At 37.7% G+C, this 23,488-nt stretch overlaps 1 protein-coding gene and 1 pseudogene across 1 annotated transcript; both read right to left on the bottom strand.

Annotated features, from left to right (window-relative positions):
- Positions 1–14,137: 14,137 nt before the first annotated feature.
- On the bottom strand, positions 14,138–16,403 carry LOC129506618 (heterogeneous nuclear ribonucleoprotein A1-like 3; annotated as a pseudogene).
- Positions 16,404–19,640: 3,237 nt separating this feature from the next.
- LOC129506777 (HIG1 domain family member 1A, mitochondrial-like) lies at positions 19,641–20,050 on the bottom strand. The gene has a single exon (XM_055320771.1). It carries the CDS (start codon positions 20,038–20,040, stop codon positions 19,759–19,761), a length of 282 nt encoding a protein of 93 aa, XP_055176746.1. The 5' UTR covers positions 20,041–20,050; the 3' UTR covers positions 19,641–19,758.
- Between the last annotated feature and the right edge of the window lie 3,438 nt (positions 20,051–23,488).

The raw sequence follows: 23,488 nt of genomic DNA, 5'->3' as shown, positions 1-23,488 counted from the left end.
ATGTGAAAATGACAGATCTGATAAAGGGTTAGTATCCAAAATTGATAAAGAACTTATCAAACTCCACACCCCAAAATCAAATAATCCAGTTAAGAAATGGGCAGAAGATGAATAGATATTTTTATTTTATTTTATTTTATTTATTTATTTATTATTTTATTTATTTTTTATTTGTATTTATTGAAGTTCAATTTGCCAACATATAGTATAACACCCAGTCCTCATTCCATCACGTGCCCTCTTCAGGGCCCATCACCAAGTTACCCCAAGCCCCTGCCCACCTCCCCTTCCACTACCCTTTATTCGTTTCCCAGAGTTAGGAGTCTCTCATGATTTGTCTCCCTCTCTAGTTTTTCCCACTCAGTTCCTCTCCTTTCCCTTATAATCCCTTTCACTATTTGAATAGATATTTTTAGAAAAGACATCCAGATAGCTGAGAGACACATGAAAAGATGCTCCACACCACTCATCATCAGGGAAACACAAATCAAAACCCCAGTGACATACCATCTCAGAATAATGGTATCTCACTGTCAGAAGGGCTAAAATGAACAACACAGGAACCAACAGGTGTTAACAAGGATACAGAGAAAGGGGAACCCTCTTATCCTGTTGATGGACATGCAAACTGATGCGGCCACTCTGGAAAACAGTATGGAGGTTCCTCAAAAAGTTAAAAGTAGAAATATCCTAAGATCCAGTAATTGCACTACTAGGTATTTACCCAAAGGATACAAAAATACTGATTTGAAGGGGCACAGGCATCCTGATGTTTATAGCAGCATTATGAACAATAGCCAAATTATGGAAAGAGCCCATAAACTGATGTCCATCAACTGATGAATGGATGTGGTATATATGTAATGGAATATTACCCCACCTTAAAAAAGAGTGCACTCTTGCCATTTGCAATGATGTGGATGGAACTAGAGTTTATTATGTTAAGAGAAATAAGTCAGTTAGAGTAAGATGATAAATGATTTTGTTCATATGTGGAATTTCAGAAACAAAATAGATGGGAAGGGAAAAAAAGAGAGAGGGAAGCAAATCATAAGAGACGCTTAACTACAATGAACATACTGAGGGTTGATGAAGGGAGGTGGATGGGGGATGGGCTAAATGTGTGATGGAGGGCAGCCAGGGTGGCTCAGTGGTTTAGCGTTGCCTTCAGCCCAGGGCATGATCCTGGAGACCAGGGATCGATTCCCACATCGGGCTCCCTGGGTGGAGCCTGCTTCTCCCTCTGCCTGTGTCTCTGCCTCTCTCTCTGTGTCTCATGAATAAGTAAATAAAATCTTTAAAAATAAAAAATAAATGTGTGATGGAGGGCACTTGTTATGATGAAAACTAGGTATTATACATAAGTGATGAATCACTAAATTATATATACATCCAAGACCAATGTTATGCTATATGCTAACTAGAATTTAATTAGTAAATTGAAACTGATTTAAATAATCAATATCAAAAATAAAATCCAGATATATCATTTTAAAAAGATATATACATTGTTTCCCTTGGGCTATAGGTGGGAATGTGGATGACTGTATGCAGGCAGGAGGGACCCTCTTGAGGTAATGGAAATTTTCTAAAACTGGAGGGTGGCGATGATTGCATTATTTGGTATATTTACCAAAAATTATTGCTTTGTACATATAAAATGGGTAGATTTTATGGTATGTAAATTATATCTTTACAAGGTTCATAAAAGTATATGTAAAAAAATAAAGAAACAAAACAGGTAACATAGGGGACGGAGAGAGAGAGAGAGGCAAACCATCAGAGACTCTTTTTTTTTTTAATTTTTATTTACTTATGATAGTCACACAGAGAGAGAGAGAGAGAGGCAGAAACACAGGCAGAGGGAGAAGCAGGCTCCACGCACCGGGAGCCCGACGTGGGATTCGATCCAGAGTCCCCAGGATCGCGCCCTGGGCCAAAGGCAGGCGCCAAACAGCTGTGCCACCCGGGGATCCCCCATCAGAGACTCTTGACGAACTGATGATTGCTAGAGGGGAGGTGGGTGGGGGATGGGCTAAATGGGTGGTGGGTATTAAGGAGGGCGTCTATTGTGCTGAGCACTTGGGTGTTTTATGTAAGTGACGAATCAATAAATTCTACTCCTGAAACTAATATTATACTACATGTTAACTAACTAGAATTTAAATAAAAACTTGAAACAAAAAAATAAAATAAAATGTAAATTCAACTAAAAGCCCAATTTCATCTAGTTCATAGCTACACTTTTCTAGCACATCCAATATATCTTAAAAATTTGGCCCGAGATCAGGGAAATACAAACCAAAACCACAATGAGATATCACCTTCACACCAGTGAGAATGGTGAAAATTAACAAGGCAGGAAACCACAAATGTTGGAGGGGATGTGGAGAAAGGGGAACCCTCTTGCACTGTTGGTGGGAATGTGAACTGGTGCAGCCACTCTGGAAAACTGTGTGGAGGTTCCTCAAAGAGCTAAAAATAGACCTGCCCTACGACCCAGCAATTGCACTGTTAGGGATTTACCCACAAAGATTCAGATGCAGTGAAACCCCGGGACACCTGCACCCCAATGTTTCCAGCAGCAATGTCCACAATAGCCAAACTGTGGAAGGAGCCTCGGCGTCCATGGAAAGATGAATGGATAAAGAAGATGTGGTCTATGTATACAATGGAATATTACTCAGCCATTAGAAACGACAAATACCCACCATTTGCTTCAACGTGGATGGAACTGGAGGGTATTATGCTGAGTGAAGTAAGTCAGTCGGAGAAGGACAAACATTATATGTTCTCATGCATTTGGGGAATATAAAAAATAGTGAAAGGGAATAAAGAGAAAGGAGAGAAAATGAGTGGGAAATACCAGAGAGGGTGACAGAACATGAGAGACACCTAACTCTGGGAAACGAACAAGGGGTGGTGGAAAGGGAGGTGGGTAGGGGGTTGGGGTGACTGGGTGATGGGCACTGAGGGGGGCACTTGATGGGATGAGCACTGGGTGTTATGCTATATGTTGGCAAATTGAACTCCAATAAAAAGAAATAAAAAAAAAAAACAAAGAAAAAAAATTTGGCCTGAGTCATTACTGATCCTCTCAACAGTCTTATAAAATATATATTATTCTATTTTACAGAGGAGATGCTCAAAAACAATAACCAAGGTCTCATAATTACTATATAACAAATGTGGGACATGATAAAATCCATCAGTTTCTTTACAAAGCCTGTTTTTTTTCCATTTCTTTTATTTCCTTTACAATATGTATCTTAGAGAAATAAAACAGTGTGACATACAATCTTTTTCAAATATTTTGGCATTAAAGAATTGTAATCTTGACTAAGTACAACATATCTAATTTTATGGTACATAGACGGATTAAAAATTACAAACTCAAATAACTTCAGAGTTTTGATATGACATGGAATTGTAACATATAGATCAACTTAACAGTGTCACATGCATTAAATGAGGATTCAAGAAATGTGCTCAGTTGAGCAGCTTTGGCTCTGATTTAGCAGTACTACTGATAATCATATCAAAATGATTCTTCCACTTTTAAAAATAAATTTTTTGATCAGACACTAAATTACATACTGATTTCCATACTTTAGTATCAGAGGAAAGCATTGTGAATTTGGTTTCATAATTATAAAAAATATGTGTGTCTAATGGGCAAGAATCTCTGGTTCTTCAAGACAGCTTTTTCATTTCCAAAATAATACCATTGTCAGCTTTTTAAATATTTTTTTCTTCCTGGAAACACAACTAACTTTACCTTTAAATTAGGGGGCATTCAGTGAGCAGTGCTAACTCTTATTCAATGTTAGAAATCACTTTACGAATTTCCTCTAGTTTACTCTCCTTTGAAAAGAATAGGAGTGAAATGAGAAACTACTGCTTTGCTTTTTCTAGCTTTATCATGATGGCAGGGATTGGGAAAAGCATTAGAAAGTAATGGTCCTAAAATAGGATCCCATTCTTCTTTAGTCATGAACTCACCCAGAATTCATATTTTTCAACCAGTAATATCTTATGGTTTCCTGGACATGGGAGAGAAGAGAGAAGCACTTTCCCAGTGTGTGAAATATAACAAATTGCATGCCAGAGTTGTTTCTTACTATGCACTCAGATATCAGTTGCATATTTATTAGCTTATTTTGAAAATGTATTGCAAAGTGCAAAATTAAATTGATTCTAACAACTTAATGTAAATCTAAGAATATATTTCTACAGGGCTATAAATATCATACCAATTACATTTAATCAGAACACCAATTTTGAAATAACATATGGCTATTATAGAGCAAACCAATATCTCTTAATAGGTGCATCTCAAAATAATATGAGGTTGCTGAATATTTCCTCACAATGATACATATTCTAAGTATATATATATATATATCTTTTTAAGATTTTATTTATTTATTCATGAGAGACACACAGTAAGAGAGGCAGAGACACAGGCAGAGGGAGAAGCAGGCTCCATGCACAGGGAGCCCGACGCGGGACTCAATCCCGGGTCTCCAGGATCGCGCCCTGGGCCAAAGGCAGGCGCCAAACCGCTGCGCCACCCAGGGATCCCTATTTTTTCTCTTTTTAATTGAAGTCTAGTTAACATACTAGTTATATTATATTAGTTTCAGGTGTACACTACAATGATCCAACAATTGTATATATCGCTCAGTGCTTATCAAGATAGTGTACTCTTAAACCCTCTTTATCTATTTCACCCATCCCCTAACCCATCACCACTCTGACAACCACCAGTTTGTTCTCTGTATTTAAGATTCTGGGTTTTTTTTGTCTCTTTTTGTTTGTTTTCCTTCTTAAATTCCACATATGAGTGAAATCATATGATATTTGTCTTTCTTTGATTTATTTCACTTAGCATTATACTCTTTAGGTCCATCCATGTTGTTACAAGTGGCAAGATCTTATTTTTTTTATGATGAATATCGTGGCCATTGTAAATAATGCTGTAATAAACATGGAAGTGCATATATATATATATATATATATTCTTATTGTATAATCTATTTTATTTTTTTTCTGGTGTGCAGAACTCTCTATTTTATTAAATTCCAGTATAGTTAACATACAGTGTTCTATCAATTTCAGGTGTAATATATAGTGATTTAGCAATTTTGTATCACCCAGTACTCATTATCACAAGTGCACTCCTTAATCTCCGTTATCTATTTCACCCATCCCCCCCCCACTCCCTCTATAGTTTGTCCTCTACAGTTTGTCCTCTATAGTTAAGAGTCTGTTTCTTGGTTTGTCTCATACCCTTTTTTTTCTTTCCTTTTCTCATTTATTTTGTTTCTTAAATTCCACATATGAGTGAATTCACATGATATTTGTCTTTCTCTGAGCTATTTTACTTAGCATAATACTCTCTAGATCCATCCATCTTATTTACAAAAGGCAAGATTTCATTCTTTTTTATGGATGAATAATATCATATATATATATATATATTTATATATATATATATATATATATATATTTAGTTTGTTGCCCATCTGGATGTCTTCTTTGGAAAGATGTCTCTTCACAATTTCTGCTCATTTTTTTTAAAGCACCTACCACAGGTTCTTTTTTTAAAAATTTTTATTTATTTATGATAGTCACACAGAGAGAGAGAGAGAGAGAGAGGCAGAGACATAGGCAGAGGGAGAAGCAGGCTCCATGCACCGGGAGTCCGACGTGGGATTCGATCCAGGGTCTCCAGGATCGCGCCCTGGGCCAAAGGCAGGCGCCAAACCGCTGCGCCACCCAGGGATCCCAATTTCTGCTCATTTTTAATTAGATTGGTCACTTTGTGGGTGTTTTACAAATTCTTTTTATATTTGGGATACTCTTTACTGGATATGTCACTTGCAAATATCTTCTCCCATTCCATAGGTTGCCTTTTAGCTTGTAGTTTTCCCCATTGGGTATGATGTTCACTAAGTGTTTTTCACATATGACCTTTATTATGTTGAAGTATGTTTCCTCTAAACATATTTTGCTGGGGACTTTTATCATTATTGGATGTTGTGCTTTGTCAAATGCTTTTCCTGCATCTATTGAGGATCATATATTTTTTTTATCCTTTCTGTTACTGATGTGATGTATCACATTGATTGGTGAGTATATTGAACCACACTTGTATACAAGGCATAAATCCCACTTGATTGTGGTGAATGGTTTCTTTAATGTATCATTAGATTCTATTTGCTAGTATTCCTTTTCAGTATTTATGCATCTATATTCATCAAAGATACAGGCCCATAGTTCTCTTTTTAGCAGTGTCTTTATGTGGTTTTGATATGAGAGTGATACTCACCTCATAGAATTAATTTGGTAGTTTTCCTTCTATTTTCTGGAATAAGTTGAGTAGAACAGGTATTAACTCTTATTTAAATGTCTCATAGAATTCACCCATGAAGCCAACTGGTCCTTGACTTTTGTTTGTTGGGAGTTTTTTTATTATTGATTCAATCTCCTTGCTGATAATTGGTCTTTTTGAATTTTCTTTTTCTTCCTGCTTCAGTTTTGGTAGGTTATATATTTCTAGGAATTTATCCACTGCTAGGTTCTCTAATTTGTTGATATATATAGTCAACAAAGTTTTTTATAATATACTCTTACATTTGTTTCTATTTCTGTGGTATTGCCTGTTATTTCTCCCTTCTCATTTGTGATTTTGTTTCTTTGAGTACTTTCTCTATTTTTTAATGAATTTTGCTAGAGGTTTATCAGTTTTGTTGATTTTTTCAAAGAACCAGCTCCTAGTTTCATTATCAGTTCCATTGTGTTTTTAGTTTTCATATTTATTTTTTTCCAATCTTTATTTTTTCCTTCCTTCTATGAATTTTAGGTTTAGTTTGTTGTTCTTTTCCTAGCTTCTTTAGTTGAAAGGTTAGGTTGTTTATTTGACATTTTTTCTTACTTCTTGAGGTAGGCCTGTATTGCTCTAAACTTTCCTCTTAGAGAGGTTTGCTGCACCTTTATGTTTGTTGTTAAATGTTTTATGTAGTTGAGTACTTCTATGTTGGGTACATATATATTTACAATTGTTATATTTTTTATTGGATTGTCCCATTTATTAATTTATAGTGTCCTTTGTCCTCTTTTACAGAATTTGTTTTAACATCTATTTTGTTTGATAGAAGTATTCCTACTCCTGCTTTCTTTTGACATCATTTGCATGATAAATACTTCTCTGTCTCCTCACTTTCAATCTGCAGGTGTCTGTAGGTCTGAAATGAATATCTTGTAGGCAGCATACAGATGGCTTTTCTTTTTTTTTTTTAATCCACCCTGTCACTATTTTGATTGGAGCAGTTAGTCCACTTACATTCAAAGTAATTATTGGTAGATATAGATATGTATTTATTGCCATTTTGTTACAATTTTTTAATTGTTTTTGTAGTGTTTCTCTGATTCTTTCTTATCTCTCTCATAATTTCCTGGTTTTCTTTAGTGATATACTTACATTCCTTATCTTTGTTGTTTGTATATTTATTACTGGTTTTTGATTTGTTACCACCATTAGGTTCATATATAACATCTTCTGCATATAGCAGACTATGTTAAGTTGATGGTAGTTTAATTTTGAGCTCATTCTTTCCTCCTCCTTCCTCCACTTCTAAGATATTTGGTATCAACTTTAACATCCTTTTATTTTGTGCTACTTTTGACTGAATTTTACAGATGTATTTATTTCTGGGGGGAGGGGCTTGTGCTATTTGTCTTACTCTTACTTATAGATTCTGTTTTCTTCTCATAGAGTCACACTTAACATTTCTTGGAGGGCTGGTTTAGTGATCCTAAATTCTTTTAACTTTTATTTGTCTTTGAAACTCCTTATCTCTCCTTCTATTCTGAATGATAGCTTTGCTGCAAAACGTATTCTTGGCTGCAGATTTTTCCCTTTCCCTTTGAATACATCATATGATTCCCTTGCGGCCTGGGAGGTTTCTGATGAAAAACACTCTCATACCCTTAAAGGAGTTTTCTTTTTGTATAACTGTCCTCTTTCCTCTTGCAACTTTTACAATTCTTTCTTTATCCCAAAAGGACTTTTTTTTTTTTTTGCTATTTTAATTACTATATGTCGTATTGTGGGCCTCCTTGGGTTGAGTTTGTTAGGGGATCTCTGTGCCTCTGGAAAATAGATCTCTGTTTTCCTCCCCACATTTGGGAAATTTTCAGCTTTATTTTTTCAAACATATTCTTTGCTCTCCTTCTAAAATTCCTAAAATGGAATTGCCATTATGTGTGATGGAGTCATTGAGTTCTCTAAGTCTATTCTCATTATATAGTATCTATTGTCTCTTACCTATTCAGCTTGATTTACTTCCAATACTCTATCTTCCAGGTCACTGATAGACTCCTCTGCTTCCTGTAGACTAGTTTTCATTTTATCTATTGCATTTTAAATTTCATTTATCGAGTTCTTCATCTCTCATGTGGTATTTTTTAAAATCTTTTTTTTTTTCAGAATTAACTGATGTCCTCTACACTTTTCTGAAGGCTAGTGAGTATCTTTATGACCATTACTTTAAATTCTGTCAGGCATACTATTTATTTCTCTTCAACTTAGATCTCCTGCTGTTCACCAAAAACTGGCACTTCAGGGACATCTCCTGTGTGTTGCTTGTATCCTGTTATTATGTCTGAGTTGCTTTTCCTTTCGGTCCAGATGTCTGCACTGACTCTGCCTGTTGTGGGGTGTTTGTGTTGCTCTTTGTGATGTTAGTGAGACCCAAGCAGGGTGGCACATTCAGAGTAATGGGAGTAGTTGGGATTCGGGCAGCAGAGTTAGCAAAATTTGCTAAATGAACAGCTAGTCCTAGGCAATTCCTGGAATTTCAGCCTTATCTGGAAGTATGGCACACAGCAGAGGCAGTGGCCAGGGATGTGTGGTGTCAATTCATAGGACAGGGCATCTGTGTGTTCAGCAGCTGTGTGTAGAATATGGTGCCTGGGGTGTGGGATGTCTGTGCATGTGGCTGCTGGTCTGGGTATAAGTGGTGTTAGGGTAATTTGTACCGAGCCACAAGCCCTAGACCAGATCCCCCTTAAATGAAATAGCTGCTAGAGGCATGGTGTATGGAGGCAGTAGCTGAGTGGGGAATGCAAAGACTTAACAAAATTTGTGCTGAGCCCAAGGCCAATGCCAGCAGGCGAGTCTTCAAGAGAACTCATGTGCATAGCACACTAGTAGCAGGCTGAGTAGCAAGTGTCTACACAGTGCTGCCTCTTGCAAGTGGCTCTGTGTTTATGTTGAGGAACAAAACTGGGAACTGTTCTTTCCTTTGTTCCCAGAGAAGTCCCCCAATATGCTCCAGAATCAGTATAAACAGACTACCCTGTTTTTGTGCAAGCTGTTTTTTTTTAAGATTTTATCTATTTATTCATGAGAGAGAGAGAGAGAGAGAGAGAGAGAGGCAAAGACACAGGTAGAGGGAGAAGCAGGCGCCATGCAGGGAGCCTGATGCAAGCTGTTACGTTTATATTGTCTCTCCTCAGGCTGTTTTCTCTTTAAAGATTGCAACCTGGCTGTCAGTGGCCCCTCTACCCTCCTAGCTTGCCCTGTGCTGAGTCAGCCGACTCCTATGACTTTTACAACTCTAGGCTCCTGGGACTGCTGGTATACAAACTCACAGAATTCAATCCCTCTGGTTTTCAAGGCCAGATACTATGGGAATCCATTTCTCCATGTGGGATCCCTGATGTGGACCTCTTTGGATTGATTTTGTTGGAGGCTCTCCGGATCTAAATGTCTTTTTCCTACTCCTAGTTATGACAGTTTTCAGCTATTAAATTTTAAATATGTTTTCTTCCTCTTTGCTTTTCTAGGATCCCTCTAATGCAAATGTTATTTAGTTTGATGATATTGCTCTGTTCCCTTAACCTATCTTCATAAAAAAAATTATTTTTCCTTTTCCTATTCCATTTGGGAATTTCCCCCTCTTTGTGACTGCAGCTCCCTCCGTCCTGTGGGCAGCTCCAGACCACCATTTCTGCCCTTCCCAATCTGTCTGATGTGGCCTCTTCTCTACATTTAGTTGTGGAGTTTTTTCTGCCACTCTTTGGATTGCTCTCTGTTTTTTTACTCCAATGTGAATGATATCTAGTTGTGAACATGGGAAGGGTTAGCTTAGGGTCTGCAAAGTGTGCACAATTGGGGCACATAGTTTCAACAAGGTGCATGCTTGTCCTCCATCAGAGGGGTTCCACCATCACCAACACTGGGACCAAGGCCTCACAAAGCAAATGGATCAGGATATGTGGTGTTGGCAGAGTTTACCCCATCTTCTGGGGGGATGGAACCCATAGTGCTAGACCTAGGTAATTGTTCCTGGAAAGGGCAAATCTGCTTAAGTCTGGGAAGAAGGGCTGGGCTTGGAGTTAGGTAGTAAATGTCATTGCCATGTTGGTTCCTGTAGGTGGTACTGTGTTTAAAGTGAGGGGAGGGGTAGAGAAATGCCATCTTCTTTGTTCCTAGAGGAGTCTCCAGGCACACTTTGAAGTTGGTAAATAATTCTCCCTCCTTCATGCTCCAAGCATTTTTCAAACTGTTACTTCTAAGCTATATCTCCACAAGCTGTTTGCTGTGCTATCTTTTTAAGGGTGAGGCAGAGGGGAGTGCAGGTGGAGACTCAGTTTCCTATTGCCCTCAGGCTCTCCCAAAACTGAACCCACTGATAGAAGTCCTGCTGGTTGTAAGAACTCAGGAAACTTGAAACTCTGCCTCTTTAGTTTTCAAAGGCAAATGTTATGGGGATTTGTCTTCCCCATACAGACTCCCTGGTATGACAATCTGTTTTTCTCTCTTCTCTGTGTCTGAGTCCCTCCTGTGGTCCATTTAGCTTCTCACTGCTTCTCTACCCTTTCTATCCTCTTCGATGTGACCTTTTCTATAGTTAGTTATGGAGTTTATTCTGCCATATTCAGGTCATTTTCTGATGTGGGTGTTATCTAGTTTTATCCTCGGGATGAAGTGAGCCCAGGGTCCTCCTCTCTGCAATCTTTCCAGCCTCCTTTTCCCCCTGCATTGACTCTTTAAAATGTTTACTAGAATTCACTGAAAGCCATCTGGTCCTGCACTTTTGTTTGTTGGAAGGCTTTTGATTAGTAATTCAATTTCATTGTTAGTAATTGTTCAAATTTTCTGGTTCTTCCTAATTCATTTTGGTAAGTTCTGTGTTTCTAGGAATTTATCCACTTCTTCTAGATTGCTCAATTTATTGGCATAGTTTTTCATAATATTCTCTTGTGACTCTTCATACTTTCTGTGGTGTTAGTTGTTTTTTCTCCTCTTTCCGTACTGATTTTCTTTGAGTCCTGTCTCTTTTTTTCTTTATGAGTATGGCTAAACGTTTATCAATTTGGTTATTTTCAAAGAATCAGCTACTGGTTTCATTGATCTCTTCTATTGTGTGTATTTGTCTCTATTTATTTCTACTCAAATTTTTATTATTTCTTTCCCTTTACAGGATTTGGGATTTATTTCTTTTTCTAGCTCATTTAGTTGTAAAGTTAAGTTGTTTATTTGACATTTTTGTTTGTTTCTTGAGGTAGTCTGTATTGCTAAAAATGTCCCTCTTAGAACTCTGTTTGTCCCATCAGAAAGATTTTGGGCTTTTGTGTTTTTATTATCGTTTGTCTCCGTGTATTTTTTGCTTTCCTTTTTGATTTCTTAGTTCACTTTGACTTTTTTTAGATCTTGAGGTTTTCTTTTGTGGCCTAATCAATTTTGGAGAAGTATCCATGTCCACATATAAAAAATGTGTATTCCTCTGTTTTAATTTTTTCTTTTTCTCTGTACATTTATTTTACATTGTTGAGATGCTGATTTTGCACATGATCTTATAACATTAGTGTTTTCCATACTATTATTAAATCTGCACAAGCATTCTCAAAAATTTTTTTCAAGTTTCAAAAGCCCAAAATCATTTTTATTGAAATTGTTATGAATCTGATATGAAATCAAGATCCCCAAAAGTTCTCCCTATGTAGTTTCAGTTATAAACTAACTCATCAATGGGCAAATTTTATTGATGAATGTGACCACATTAGGATCAGTGGCCTTCAGAAAACATCGTCAAAGATTTAAGTGTATTTTTGTTTATTTGCTTGTTTTTTGTTTCAAGTTTTTATTTAAATTCTAGTTAGTTAGCATAATGTAATATTAGTTCCAGAAGTAAAATTTAGTGATTCATCATTTATGTATAACACCTAGTTCTCATCATAACAAGTGCCTTCCATCACACATTTAGCCCATCCCCCATCCACCTCCCTTCATCAACCCTCAGTAAGTTCACTGTAGTTAAGCATCTCTTATGGTTTGCTTCCCTCTCTCTTTTTTTCCTTTCCCATATGTTCATCTGTTTTGTTTCTGAAATTCCACATATGAGTGAAATCATATGATATTTATCATCTTTCTCTGACTGACTTATTTCCCTTAACATAATAAACTCTAGTTCCATCCACATCGTTGCAAATGGCAAGAGTTCACTCTTTTTTAAGGTGGGGTAATATTCCATTACATATATACCACATCTTCTTTATCCATTCATCAGTTGATGGACATCAGTTTATGGGCTTTCTCCATAATTTGGCTATTGTTCATAATGCTGCTATAAACATCAGGATGCCTGTGCCCCTTGATTTTTTTTTAAAGACACATTTATTCAGTGTCATGATCAGACTATTACATTTAGCAATCAACAGCATGGGTGCAAAAAAAAATCTGCATTAAAACCCTTTGTTGGATGAAAGATCTAAATGTGAGACAAGATTCCATCAAAATCCTAGAGAACACAGGCAACACCCTTTTTGAACTCGGCCACAGTAACTTCTTGCAAGATACATCCACGAGGCAAAAGAAACAAAAGCAAAAATGAACTATTGGGACTTCATCCAGATAAGAAGCTTTTGCACAGCAAAGGATACAGTCAACAAAACTAAAAGACAACCTACAGAATGGAAGAAGATATTTGTAAATGATGCATCAGATAAAGGGCTAGTTTCCCAGATCTATAAAAAAACTTATTAAACTCAACAGCAAAGAAACAAACAATCCAATCATGAAATGGGCAAAAGACATGGACAGAAATCTCACAGAGGAAGACATAGACGTGGCCAACATGCACATGAGAAAATGCTCTGCATCACTTGCCATCAGGGAAATACAAATCAAAACCACAATGAGATCCCACCTCACACCAGTGAGAATGGGGAAAATTAACAGGCAGAAACCACAAATGTCAGAGAGGATGTGGAGAAAGGGGAACCCTCTTACACTGTTGGTGGGAATGTGAACTGGTGCAGCCACTCTGGAAAACTGTGTGGAGGTTCCTCAAAGAATTAAAAATAGACCTGCCCTACGACCCAGCAATTGCACTGTTGGGGATTTACCCCAAAGATTCAGATATAATGAAACGCCGGGACACCTGCACCCCGATGTTTCTAGCAGCCATGTCCACAATAGCCAAACTGTGGAAGGAGCCTCGGTGTCCATCAAAAGATGAATGGATAAAGAAGATGTGGTTTATGTATACAATGGAATATTCCTCAGCCATTAGAAACGACAAATACCCACCATTTGCTTCAAGGTGGATGGAACTGGAGGGTATTATGCTGAGTGAAGTAAGTCAATCGGAGAAGGACAAACATTATATGTTCTCATTCATTTGGGGAATATAAATAATCGTGAAAGGGAATAAAGGGGAAAGAAGAAAAATGAGTGGGAAATATCAGGGAGGGAGACAGAACATGAGAGACTCCTAACTCTGGGAAACAAACTAGGGGTGGTGGAAGGGGAGGAGGGCGGGGGGTGGGGGTGACTGGGTGATGGGCACTGAGGGGGGCACTTGATGGGATGAGCACTGGGTGTTATTCTATATGTTGGCAAATTGAACACCAATAAAAAATAAAAAAATAATAAAGAGAAAAAAGTTAGTACTACCATTCAAAAAGAAAAAAAAAAACCCCTTTGTTAGAATGCTTCACACTTTCCACAGAACAGAAACTAAAATAACCTGTTATACAATTAGTCACAAATACAGTCCTCGAGTTTTTTGCCAATACACGTGAGTATTGTCTAAAATATGTCTTTTTGTAGCAGGTGGGCCCTGCCACCACTGTGCTTGGCTGAGTTCACAAATCTGTTGTAACCTGTAGCTTCCCTGTCACTTCTCTGGCTCTCCTCTCCTGCTAAGCTTTGTTTCCTGGCAGTAATTAAAACCTTCTGCCACTGCCATAGCTGCTGCTGCTGCTGCTGGAACCGCCATAGCCACCTTGGTTTCGTGGTTTGGGAAAGTATTGGCCTCCACCACCATAGGGGCCAGAGCTTCTGCCTCCAAAATTTCCTCCTTTCATGGGTCCAAAATTTGAGGATGGATTGTTGTAATTGCCAAAATCGTTACAGCTTCCGCCACCTCCAAAGTTGCTTCCGTCATTACCAAATCCGTTATAGGCATCCCCACTGCCACCGTATCCACCACCACCTCGGCTGCCACCGAAGCCACCTCCAACCAAAGTTGTCCTTCCCACCAACACCACCTCCACGACCACCACCGAAGTCTCCAGAACCACTTCGGCCTCTTGGGCTGGACGAAGCTCTAGCCATCTCTTGCTTCGATAGGGCTTTCCTCACTTCACAGTCGTGGCCGTTCACAGGATGGTATTTTTGAACGACAATCTTGTCTGCGGAGTCGTGGGCGTCAAGGGCACAAAAGCAGAACCTCTTTTTGCCACTGCCTCGGTCCGTCGTGATCTCAATCACTTCAATTTTCCCATACCGCTCAGAGTAATCTCTTAGATGATGTTCTTCAGTGTCTTCTTTAACGCCACCGACAAAGATCTTTTTCACAGTCAAGTGGGCACCGGGCCTTTGAGAACCTTCTCGGGAGAGCCCTCTGGTTCCACGACTCTCCCGCCACCGTGTGCGGCCGAGCGTTCGTGGCCGCGTCCGCCTCCTCCACCGTGGCTACGACCAACCCAAAGCCCCTGGAGCGCTCGGTGTCGGGGTCTCTCATTATCACACAGGCCGGCAGCGGCCCCAGGGTCTCAAAATGGCTGCTCAGACTCTCATTTGTTTCGAAGCTCAAACCTCCGATGAAGAGCTGGTGCAGCTGCTCGGGCTCTTTGGGCGACTGACTTAGACATGACGGCGGTGGGAGGGGAGACGGTAACGATGCTCGCTCGGGGCGTCCAGGGGCAGAAAGCGCCTGTGCCCTTCAAATCAGTATTTTTGTATCCTTTGGGTAAATACCTAGTAGTGCAATTACTGGATCTTAGGATATTTCTACTTTTAACTTTTTGAGGAACCTCCATACTGTTTTCCAGAGTGGCCGCATCAGTTTGCATGTCCACCAACAGGATAAGAGGGTTCCCCTTTCTCTGTATCCTTGTTAACACCTGTTGGTTCCTGTGTTGTTCATTTTAGCCCTTCTGACAGTGAGATACCATTATTCTGAGATGGTATGTCACTGGGGTTTTGATTTGTGTTTCCCTGATGATGAGTGGTGTGGAGCATCTTTTCATGTGTCTCTCAGCTATCTGGATGTCTTTTCTAAAAATATCTATTCAAATAGTGAAAGGGATTATAAGGGAAAGGAGAGGAACTGAGTGGGAAAAACTAGAGAGGGAGACAAATCATGAGAGACTCCTAACTCTGGGAAACGAATAAAGGGTAGTGGAAGGGGAGGTGGGCAGGGGCTTGGGGTAACTTGGTGATGGGCCCTGAAGAGGGCACGTGATGGAATGAGGACTGGGTGTTATACTATATGTTGGCAAATTGAACTTCAATAAATACAAATAAAAAATAAATAAAATAATAAATAAATAAATAAATAAAATAAAATAAAATAAAATAAAATAAAAATATCTATTCATCTTCTGCCCATTTCTTAACTGGATTATTTGATTTTGGGGTGTGGAGTTTGATAAGTTCTTTATCAATTTTGGATACTAACCCTTTATCAGATCTGTCATTTTCACATAACTTCTCTCATTCTGTAGGTTGCCTTTTAGTCTTGTTGATCGTTTCCTTCATAGTGCAGAAGCTTTTTATCTTGATGAAGTCCCAGTAGTTCACTTCTGCTTTTGTTTCCTTTGCCTCAGGAATTGTGTCTAGAATGAGGTTGCTACAGCTGATGTGAAAGGGGATGCTGCCTGTGTTCTCCTCTAGGATTTTGGTGGTTTTCTGTCTCACATTTAGGTCTTTCATCCATTTTGAATGTATTTTTGTGTATGATGTAAGAAAGTGGTCCAGCTTCATTCTACTGCATGTTGCAGCCCAGTTTTCCCAACGCCATTTTTTGAAGAGACGGTCCTTTCCCACTGAATATTCTTTCCTGCTTGTCAATGATTAGTTGACCATATAGCTGTGGGGCCATTCCTGGGTTTTCTATTCTGTCCCAGTGATCTATGTGTCTATTTTTGTGCCAGTTCCATACTGTCTTGGTGACTACAGCTTTGTCATCTTGCTTGGACCCTAGAATTGTGATGCCTTCAGCTTTGTTTTACCTTTTTTTTTTTTTAAAGAATTTACTTATTTATTCATGAGAGATAGAGAGAAAGGCAGACATAGGCATAGGGAGAAGCAGGTTCCCTGTCGAGAACCTGATATGGAACACGATCCCAGGACCCCGAGATCACGACCTGAACCAAAGGCAGATGCTCAGTCACTGAGCCACCCAGGAGCTCCTGTTTTACCTTTTTAAGATTGCTTTGGCTTCAGGATCTTTTAGGTTTCATACAAATTTTAGGTTGTTTGTTCTAGCTCTGTGTAAAATGCTGTTGGTATTTTGATAGGGATTGCATTAAATGTTTAGATTGTTTTGGTTAGTGCAAACATTTTAACAGTATTTGTTCTTCTAACCCATGAGTACAGAATGCTTTTCCATTTTTTTGTGTCATCCAAATTGGCAAGGAAGAAGTCAAACTTTCACTATTCGTAGAGAACATGATAGTCTATGGAGAAAACTCAAAAGAACCCCCCAAAATTGCTAGAATTGATACATCAATTCAGTAAAGTCACAGGATATAAAATGAACTTTCAGAAATTTGTTGCATTTCTATACACCAATAATGAAGCAGCAGAATGATTAATGAAGGAATCAGTTCCATTTACAATTGCACTAAAATCTATAAGATACCTAGGGAAAATCTAACCAAAGAGGTAAAAGATCTGTCTTCTGTAGATTCTAGAATGCTAGGAAAGAAACTGAAGTTGAATTTACACTTTAAAACAAAGCCGAAGGGGTGCTTTGCTGGCTCAGTCCATAGAACTGAGACTCTTGATCTCAGGGTTGTGAGTTCCAGCTCCTTGTGGGGCATAGAGCCTACTTAAAAAATAATACAAAACAAAACAAAAAACCCAGAACTTTAGAACTTAATATAATTAATTTTTAATTAATCCATAGAAACTATGGATTACATGTTATTTATATATCATAAAGTTTAATCCTTATTTAATGTAAATTTTGATATACAATTTTCTTGAAATGAATTTGACTTTTCTTAAAGCTTTCCAATGACTGACTTCCATAGGCTGCTGTTTTCAAGGGAAAGATAACCAATAGTTAAACAGATCTGCTTCCTTGTACCTTTTCGATTGATTCCAACACTTTTCTCCTTCCTTAGCTGATATTTGATGCCATTTTTTAATGTATTACTTTCCTACTTCTCTTCCAATAGAGCTGTTTGAGCTCATCAATTCTGCTCTGGACCTACCTCCCAGGACTAAACACAACAATATAGATACAGGTGGGACACATCACAGTTCAAGACAATTGTTAGTTCTCTCTCTCTCTCTCTCTCTTTTTTTTTTCAAAACTATTCCTTTAAAAAAATTTTTAATGTAACTAAAGGAGCATTAACATTTTGAGACACTCCTTCTTAGTGTTGGTTCCTGTCAAGTTCCATTAACAATAGTTCTTTTTCCTTACTTAATGGGGTCTTTTCTTGAATATCTGATCATTGCTAGATAGTAGAGGATAGAGTCATAATAGTAATTTGAGATTTCTCAAGGTCATAGTGCTTCATATTCCTGATGCAATTCCTATGAATCCTACCTCTTTGAAAACAAAACTATAAAACTTTTCAGGCACAACTTGTAACAGAATGTAGTTAATTCGTGCCATAAAGTTACTCTACGTCAGTGTAAGTTACTCATATTGCCTCTAATTTAGTCTTAAAGTCACTAAAATCCAAAAGATGATTCAAATGGTTGTTTTGAGTACAATTCATTATTCATTTGTGCTTTGAAAGATGAAGACAGTTATCTCCAAATGAAATTAGCACATTCAATAAGCAATACAATAGTAAATATCTAAATTTTGCCATTATGGCAAGGTCAAATGTGGTATTTTCTACTCTGTTGATTCACATTTATGACCCAAATGAGGTTACTGCTTATGCACAAAGTACAATTAAATCAAGGTTAGACAAGACAACTTCTCTGGCATAGGACAGAGCACCAAGAAATTATATAGCATTGTTAAAATATGGATTAGGATTACTCTTAATGATATATTATCTGGTTTTCTTAAATATTAGCAGGGTAAATCTTTATCCCTAATCTTTATTTGTGTGTATGTGTGTGTGTGTGTGTTCACTTACTTTACTAACACTACATTTACCATGTTATCACCATGGAATTTAATTCAGGTTAGACAAGAAAATTTCACGTATACTAAAGCATTCTGAAGTATGCCAAAGTTTTTGTATCAATGTGTGACCAAACTGCCTTGCTGATAAATCATCAACCACTTCAAATATAGGTAATTTGTTAACATTTATGATTCTTACAGAGAAAATAAATAAACTTCAAACATTTAAAAAGTATTTTTCTTTTACCTTTGCATTAGTACTTAAAATACACATTTCTATTTCAAGATGACATTTAAAAATTCTAATACAGGGGATCCCTGGGTGGCGCAGCGGTTTGGCGCCTGCCTTTGGCCCAGGGCGCGATCCTGGAGACCCGGGATCGAATCCCACGTCGGGCTCCCGGTGCATGGAGCCTGCTTCTCTCTCTCTCTCTCTCTCTCTCTCTCTCTCTCTCTCTCTCTCTCTCATAAATAAATAAATAAAAATTTAAAAAAAAATTCTAATACAACATCAGCATAAATATAACTCTGCAATTACAGAAAAAGCTAAACTGGGATCCACAGTTAAGTTATTCTCATGTTTACAAATATGGTTCTGAAATAAATACTACTAAGCAGCTGTTATCGGCTTTTTGGGTTTGGTTTAAATACACATATTTTCAGTTGTGGGGCAGCTTATATTCTTTGCACTGTTCTGAAAGGATTAAGAGCCCTAAAAACTGAAGTACCCAGTCTGCAAAACAGGCAGAAAAAAGTTAAATAGGATTCCTATCTAACATCAAAAGCATGTGATATTCTGCAGCAATTGGGAGTACTTCAGAATTGGCAAACTGTCCTCTTTACAGCTAATTTTAACAGAAGAGTTTAAGAAGGAGCATATTTTATCACTACATTTAAAGTGACATGTTTCCTTTGTCCTAATTTGACTCCCGTGAATGACCTAGCTAGTTAATTGGTCACCAGTAATTTGGTTACCAGGCAAATCAAGCCTGCAAGAAAGGAAGCCAATATCTAAATTACCATATTATTGTCTGACCCATTCAAATGATTTATTTTCAACATAAACATAAAAACTCACTATGAGATGCCTAACTAAAAAGCAAGCACCACCAACAAAACCAAGACAGCTTCTCTTCTTTTAAGGTTTAGGCTTTGCCCAGAATTCCTTATACATGGAATAGCCCATACCAAGAGTCATTGCTCCCACAACAAAGCCTTGGGCTGCCACACGCATGTGGATCAGGTGAACAGACATTTTAGTATTTTCGCTGCTCTTTAATTTATATAATCCATATGCAACGATTGCTGCAAACCCCGCCATTCCATTGGGAAAAAATGGTGCCTCTCTAGCTTTTCGGATAAGTTTAGATCCCTGATCTTCATCATATGAAGAAAGAGAAACATCTGTGCCAGTTGACATTGTGACTGAAGAATCCTCTGAAGACAACGCTCTGCCCAAACTCCAACGGGCTTCTGGCTCTCACCCACACCCGCGGTGCAGCCGGCTTCTTCTCGTCCCGCCCCCTTATCCCTAATCTTGATTTTAATTTATAAAATATACGTATATTTTTAAAAGATTTTATTTATTTATTCATGAGAGACAGAGAGAGAGAGGCAGAGACACAGGCAGAGGGAGAAGCAGGCTCCATGCAGGGAGCCTGATGTGGGACTCGATCCCGGGTCTCCAGGATCAGGCCCTGGACTGAAAGCAGCGCTAAACCGCTGAGCCACCTGGGCTGCCCTAAAATATACATATTGATAATGTGATAATTTCAAGTTATACTTGACTGTAGCTATGTAATGATTCATTTATTAAAATGGATAAATGTTCTTCTGTAGGACATTTAAATGAAATACAAAAAATTAACCCCATCAGAAAACTTCCTAATTTTCCTCTTAAAAGCCAGAATTCTATTTAAGAATATACTCACAATAAAGTGCTCATATCTCAAATTAGTTAAATAAGCATATGGTAAATAATACCACTAAAATGTCATTTAAAAGGTAGTTAAACTATCTGGAAAGTAATCAGATTTATGCTTTGAAAAAAAGATATCTTAGTATTTATGTTAGGTTATAATGAAGTACAAGAATATATCAAACACAGTAATTTGGGAACCATGTCAGAGTAAATCCAGGATTTTTTGTCATCTGGCATTTATGTGTACATTAAGAAATAATCTTGCGTATTGCTTTCCTATTATTTTGAAGCATAATTACAAAAATTACACAATTGGATTTGATGTCTAATGAATCAGAGTAGTTGATCTTCTTGAATCTATATTTTGTGTTTCAGTGAGATAAGTGAGTTCATCTAATTACATTCACACTGACCTCATTTGTTAAAAAAAAAATCTTGGAAGCATATGACACCGCACTGAATAATTTCATTATTGTTACCAAATCTTGGCTTTTCTGGACAGATTTGTACAGTAGAAGTGCTATGATACATAATGCATGCAACTGCTTACCTTAGCATCAACTTTCACATGAAAAACTATTATACAAATTCCACTGTTATCAGAATGACTCTCTGTGACAATTCAAACACCTGGGGAATAATTTTGCTACAGATTTTGATATGGTAAGGAGCATTTCCTTCAAAATATGCCATCTTTTAAATCTTTTAATCTTAGAAAATTTGCCAACCTCTATATAAACTATTCTCTAATCTACATGGCCACCATTAATCTCCTCCCTGAGTTCAAGATCTGTTGCTTGGATATTGCCACTGTGATGCTCACTGCCAAATCAAATTTCATTTATTAGAAACATTAATACTTTATGCAATGCTCAATTCCCCCCACCTTTTCTTTATGGATAGTCAATGGCATTCTCTTAATCCCTAAGGTTCAAAAGTAATTGTTGCTTTCCTGTATTTTTAAAAATCCACTTAGTCCACAAGTATAGTTACAGCTTTCTCTCCAATATACCACTTCTCCATTTTCATTGCCATTTCCTTAAATAAGGCCTTCACTAATTTATATGTAAACTTAAGTTCCATGGGAAAAATGCAAACCTTACTGTTTAAAAATTATGTCCTAATACTGTTCAAGTTCCCATCCACAGCCTAAAAATCTTAATCAACCTTTAAATTCAAGTAAATGATGAATAATCCTTCAAAATCACAGTTAGCTCAAATAAAAAGATACAGTAAAAATAGTCAAACAAATGAATGCAAAATTAACTAATTTTTTCAGACAGTATAAGTTATTTTCCCAATTTGCTATGTTAAAATGTCAAACAGGGCAAAAAACTGAGGAGAAATGAATAATATGGAAGTTAGATAATAAGATACACATGTTTTCAATTCTTTCTGGAAGAAGATACAGTAAAAATGAAGAAAGGAGAAAGGAAATTAGGGATAATTAACTTTGTGAAGTGTTTATATACACTATTTGTAATATTATATGTGTGTGATATGTAATATAGAGTATTGCAAAGGCCTTATAATTGGCTCTTCTACCTGCTGGTACATGTCTTCTACAATCTATCTTGTATCATGAATGCATGATGAATCTTCCAAAACAATGCCTGCACACATTATTCTCATGCTCAGCATCCTTCACTGGCTCCTCATTGTCAGCAATGAAAATCCTCCTGTGAATAAAATACACAAACTTTGATTTGGAATTTAAGGTTCTCATAAATCTACCCTTAAGCCACTTTGCTCATTAAGTTGGCCCTAACTTGAATTAATATTCTGGCTCCACTAACTCTTTCCATAACCATTTTTCCAATCACAATGCTTAATACTTTTGTGTTATTTGCTTCTCTATCTCCATTGGTTAGGTATATATACCAGTCACCATGTCACTTGAATCTATTTTCTTGTCTCTATTTCCATTGGAACAGCCTGCATTATTTCCTGTCTTAAGCAGCTTCTCCCTGACTCCTGTCCCTTAACTTTCACTTTCCTATACTCAGTTGTAAGATTGATTCTCCATTCTTGGATAGACTTTTGTTTGGGTCTGTGAACATCTCTATTTTCCCTAATTATCTACCTTAATCTCTTGGACTCTGTGATAGCTTGGCCTTGCTGAACTAGGAGTCTCTTATCCTCATTGCCTTGTTGGTTCTTTTCAGGTATAACCTTTTGCTTTTGAAAGCCTATTTTACTGGCTTGCTTCTCTTCACGTAAGAAAACCTTACTGGTACACATTTGGCCCACTTAACCCAGCACACAACACAGTCTCTCCAGAACTATTCTCCTGATTCTATGTCTTCTAGTCTTCCTTATGCTATTCCTTCTAAAGAACCAGCATAAATATATGAAGCTGATTGACACTCTAAGATGTTTAAATCATCTACAAGTACACTAGCTCATTGATATCAATGAAAGCCTTATAAAAACTAAATATGATCATTACTAAATTTCTTTGTACTGGACAACCCTTGGCTAAATGCAAATACAAATATCATAAGCTTTACCAACAAACTACATTTGAAAATCTCACTCAAACTCATCCATTCTTCCTTTTCAATCTAAGTACGTTGAATTTTTTCTGAATCAAGTAGATTTTACTTCATCCTAACTAATTACAAAAGAATTAGAAAAGGGGCTTCTGGGTTGCTCATTGGTTGAGTATCTGCCTTTAGCTCAGGTCATGATCCTAGGGCCCAGGGATCAAGTCCCACATCAGGCTCCCTGCACGGAGCCTGCTTCTCCCTCCCTCTGCCTATGTCTCTGCCTCTCTGTGTGTCTCTCATGAATAAATAAATAAAATCTTTTAAAAGGAAAAAGGAAGGGGATCCCTGGATGACTCAGCGGTTTAGCGCCCGCCTTTGGCCCAGGGCGCGATCCTGGAGTCCCGGGATCAAGTCCCACGTCGGGTTCCCAGCATGGAGCCTGCTTCTCCCTCTGCCTG

The sequence above is a fragment of the Nyctereutes procyonoides genome, unplaced genomic scaffold, assembly GCF_905146905.1.
Source record: "Nyctereutes procyonoides isolate TBG_1078 unplaced genomic scaffold, NYPRO_anot_genome, whole genome shotgun sequence".
Classification (NCBI taxonomy): domain Eukaryota; kingdom Metazoa; phylum Chordata; class Mammalia; order Carnivora; family Canidae; genus Nyctereutes; species Nyctereutes procyonoides.
The sequence above is the reverse complement of the archived record's forward strand: the minus strand, read 5'-3'. Positions and strand labels throughout refer to the sequence as shown.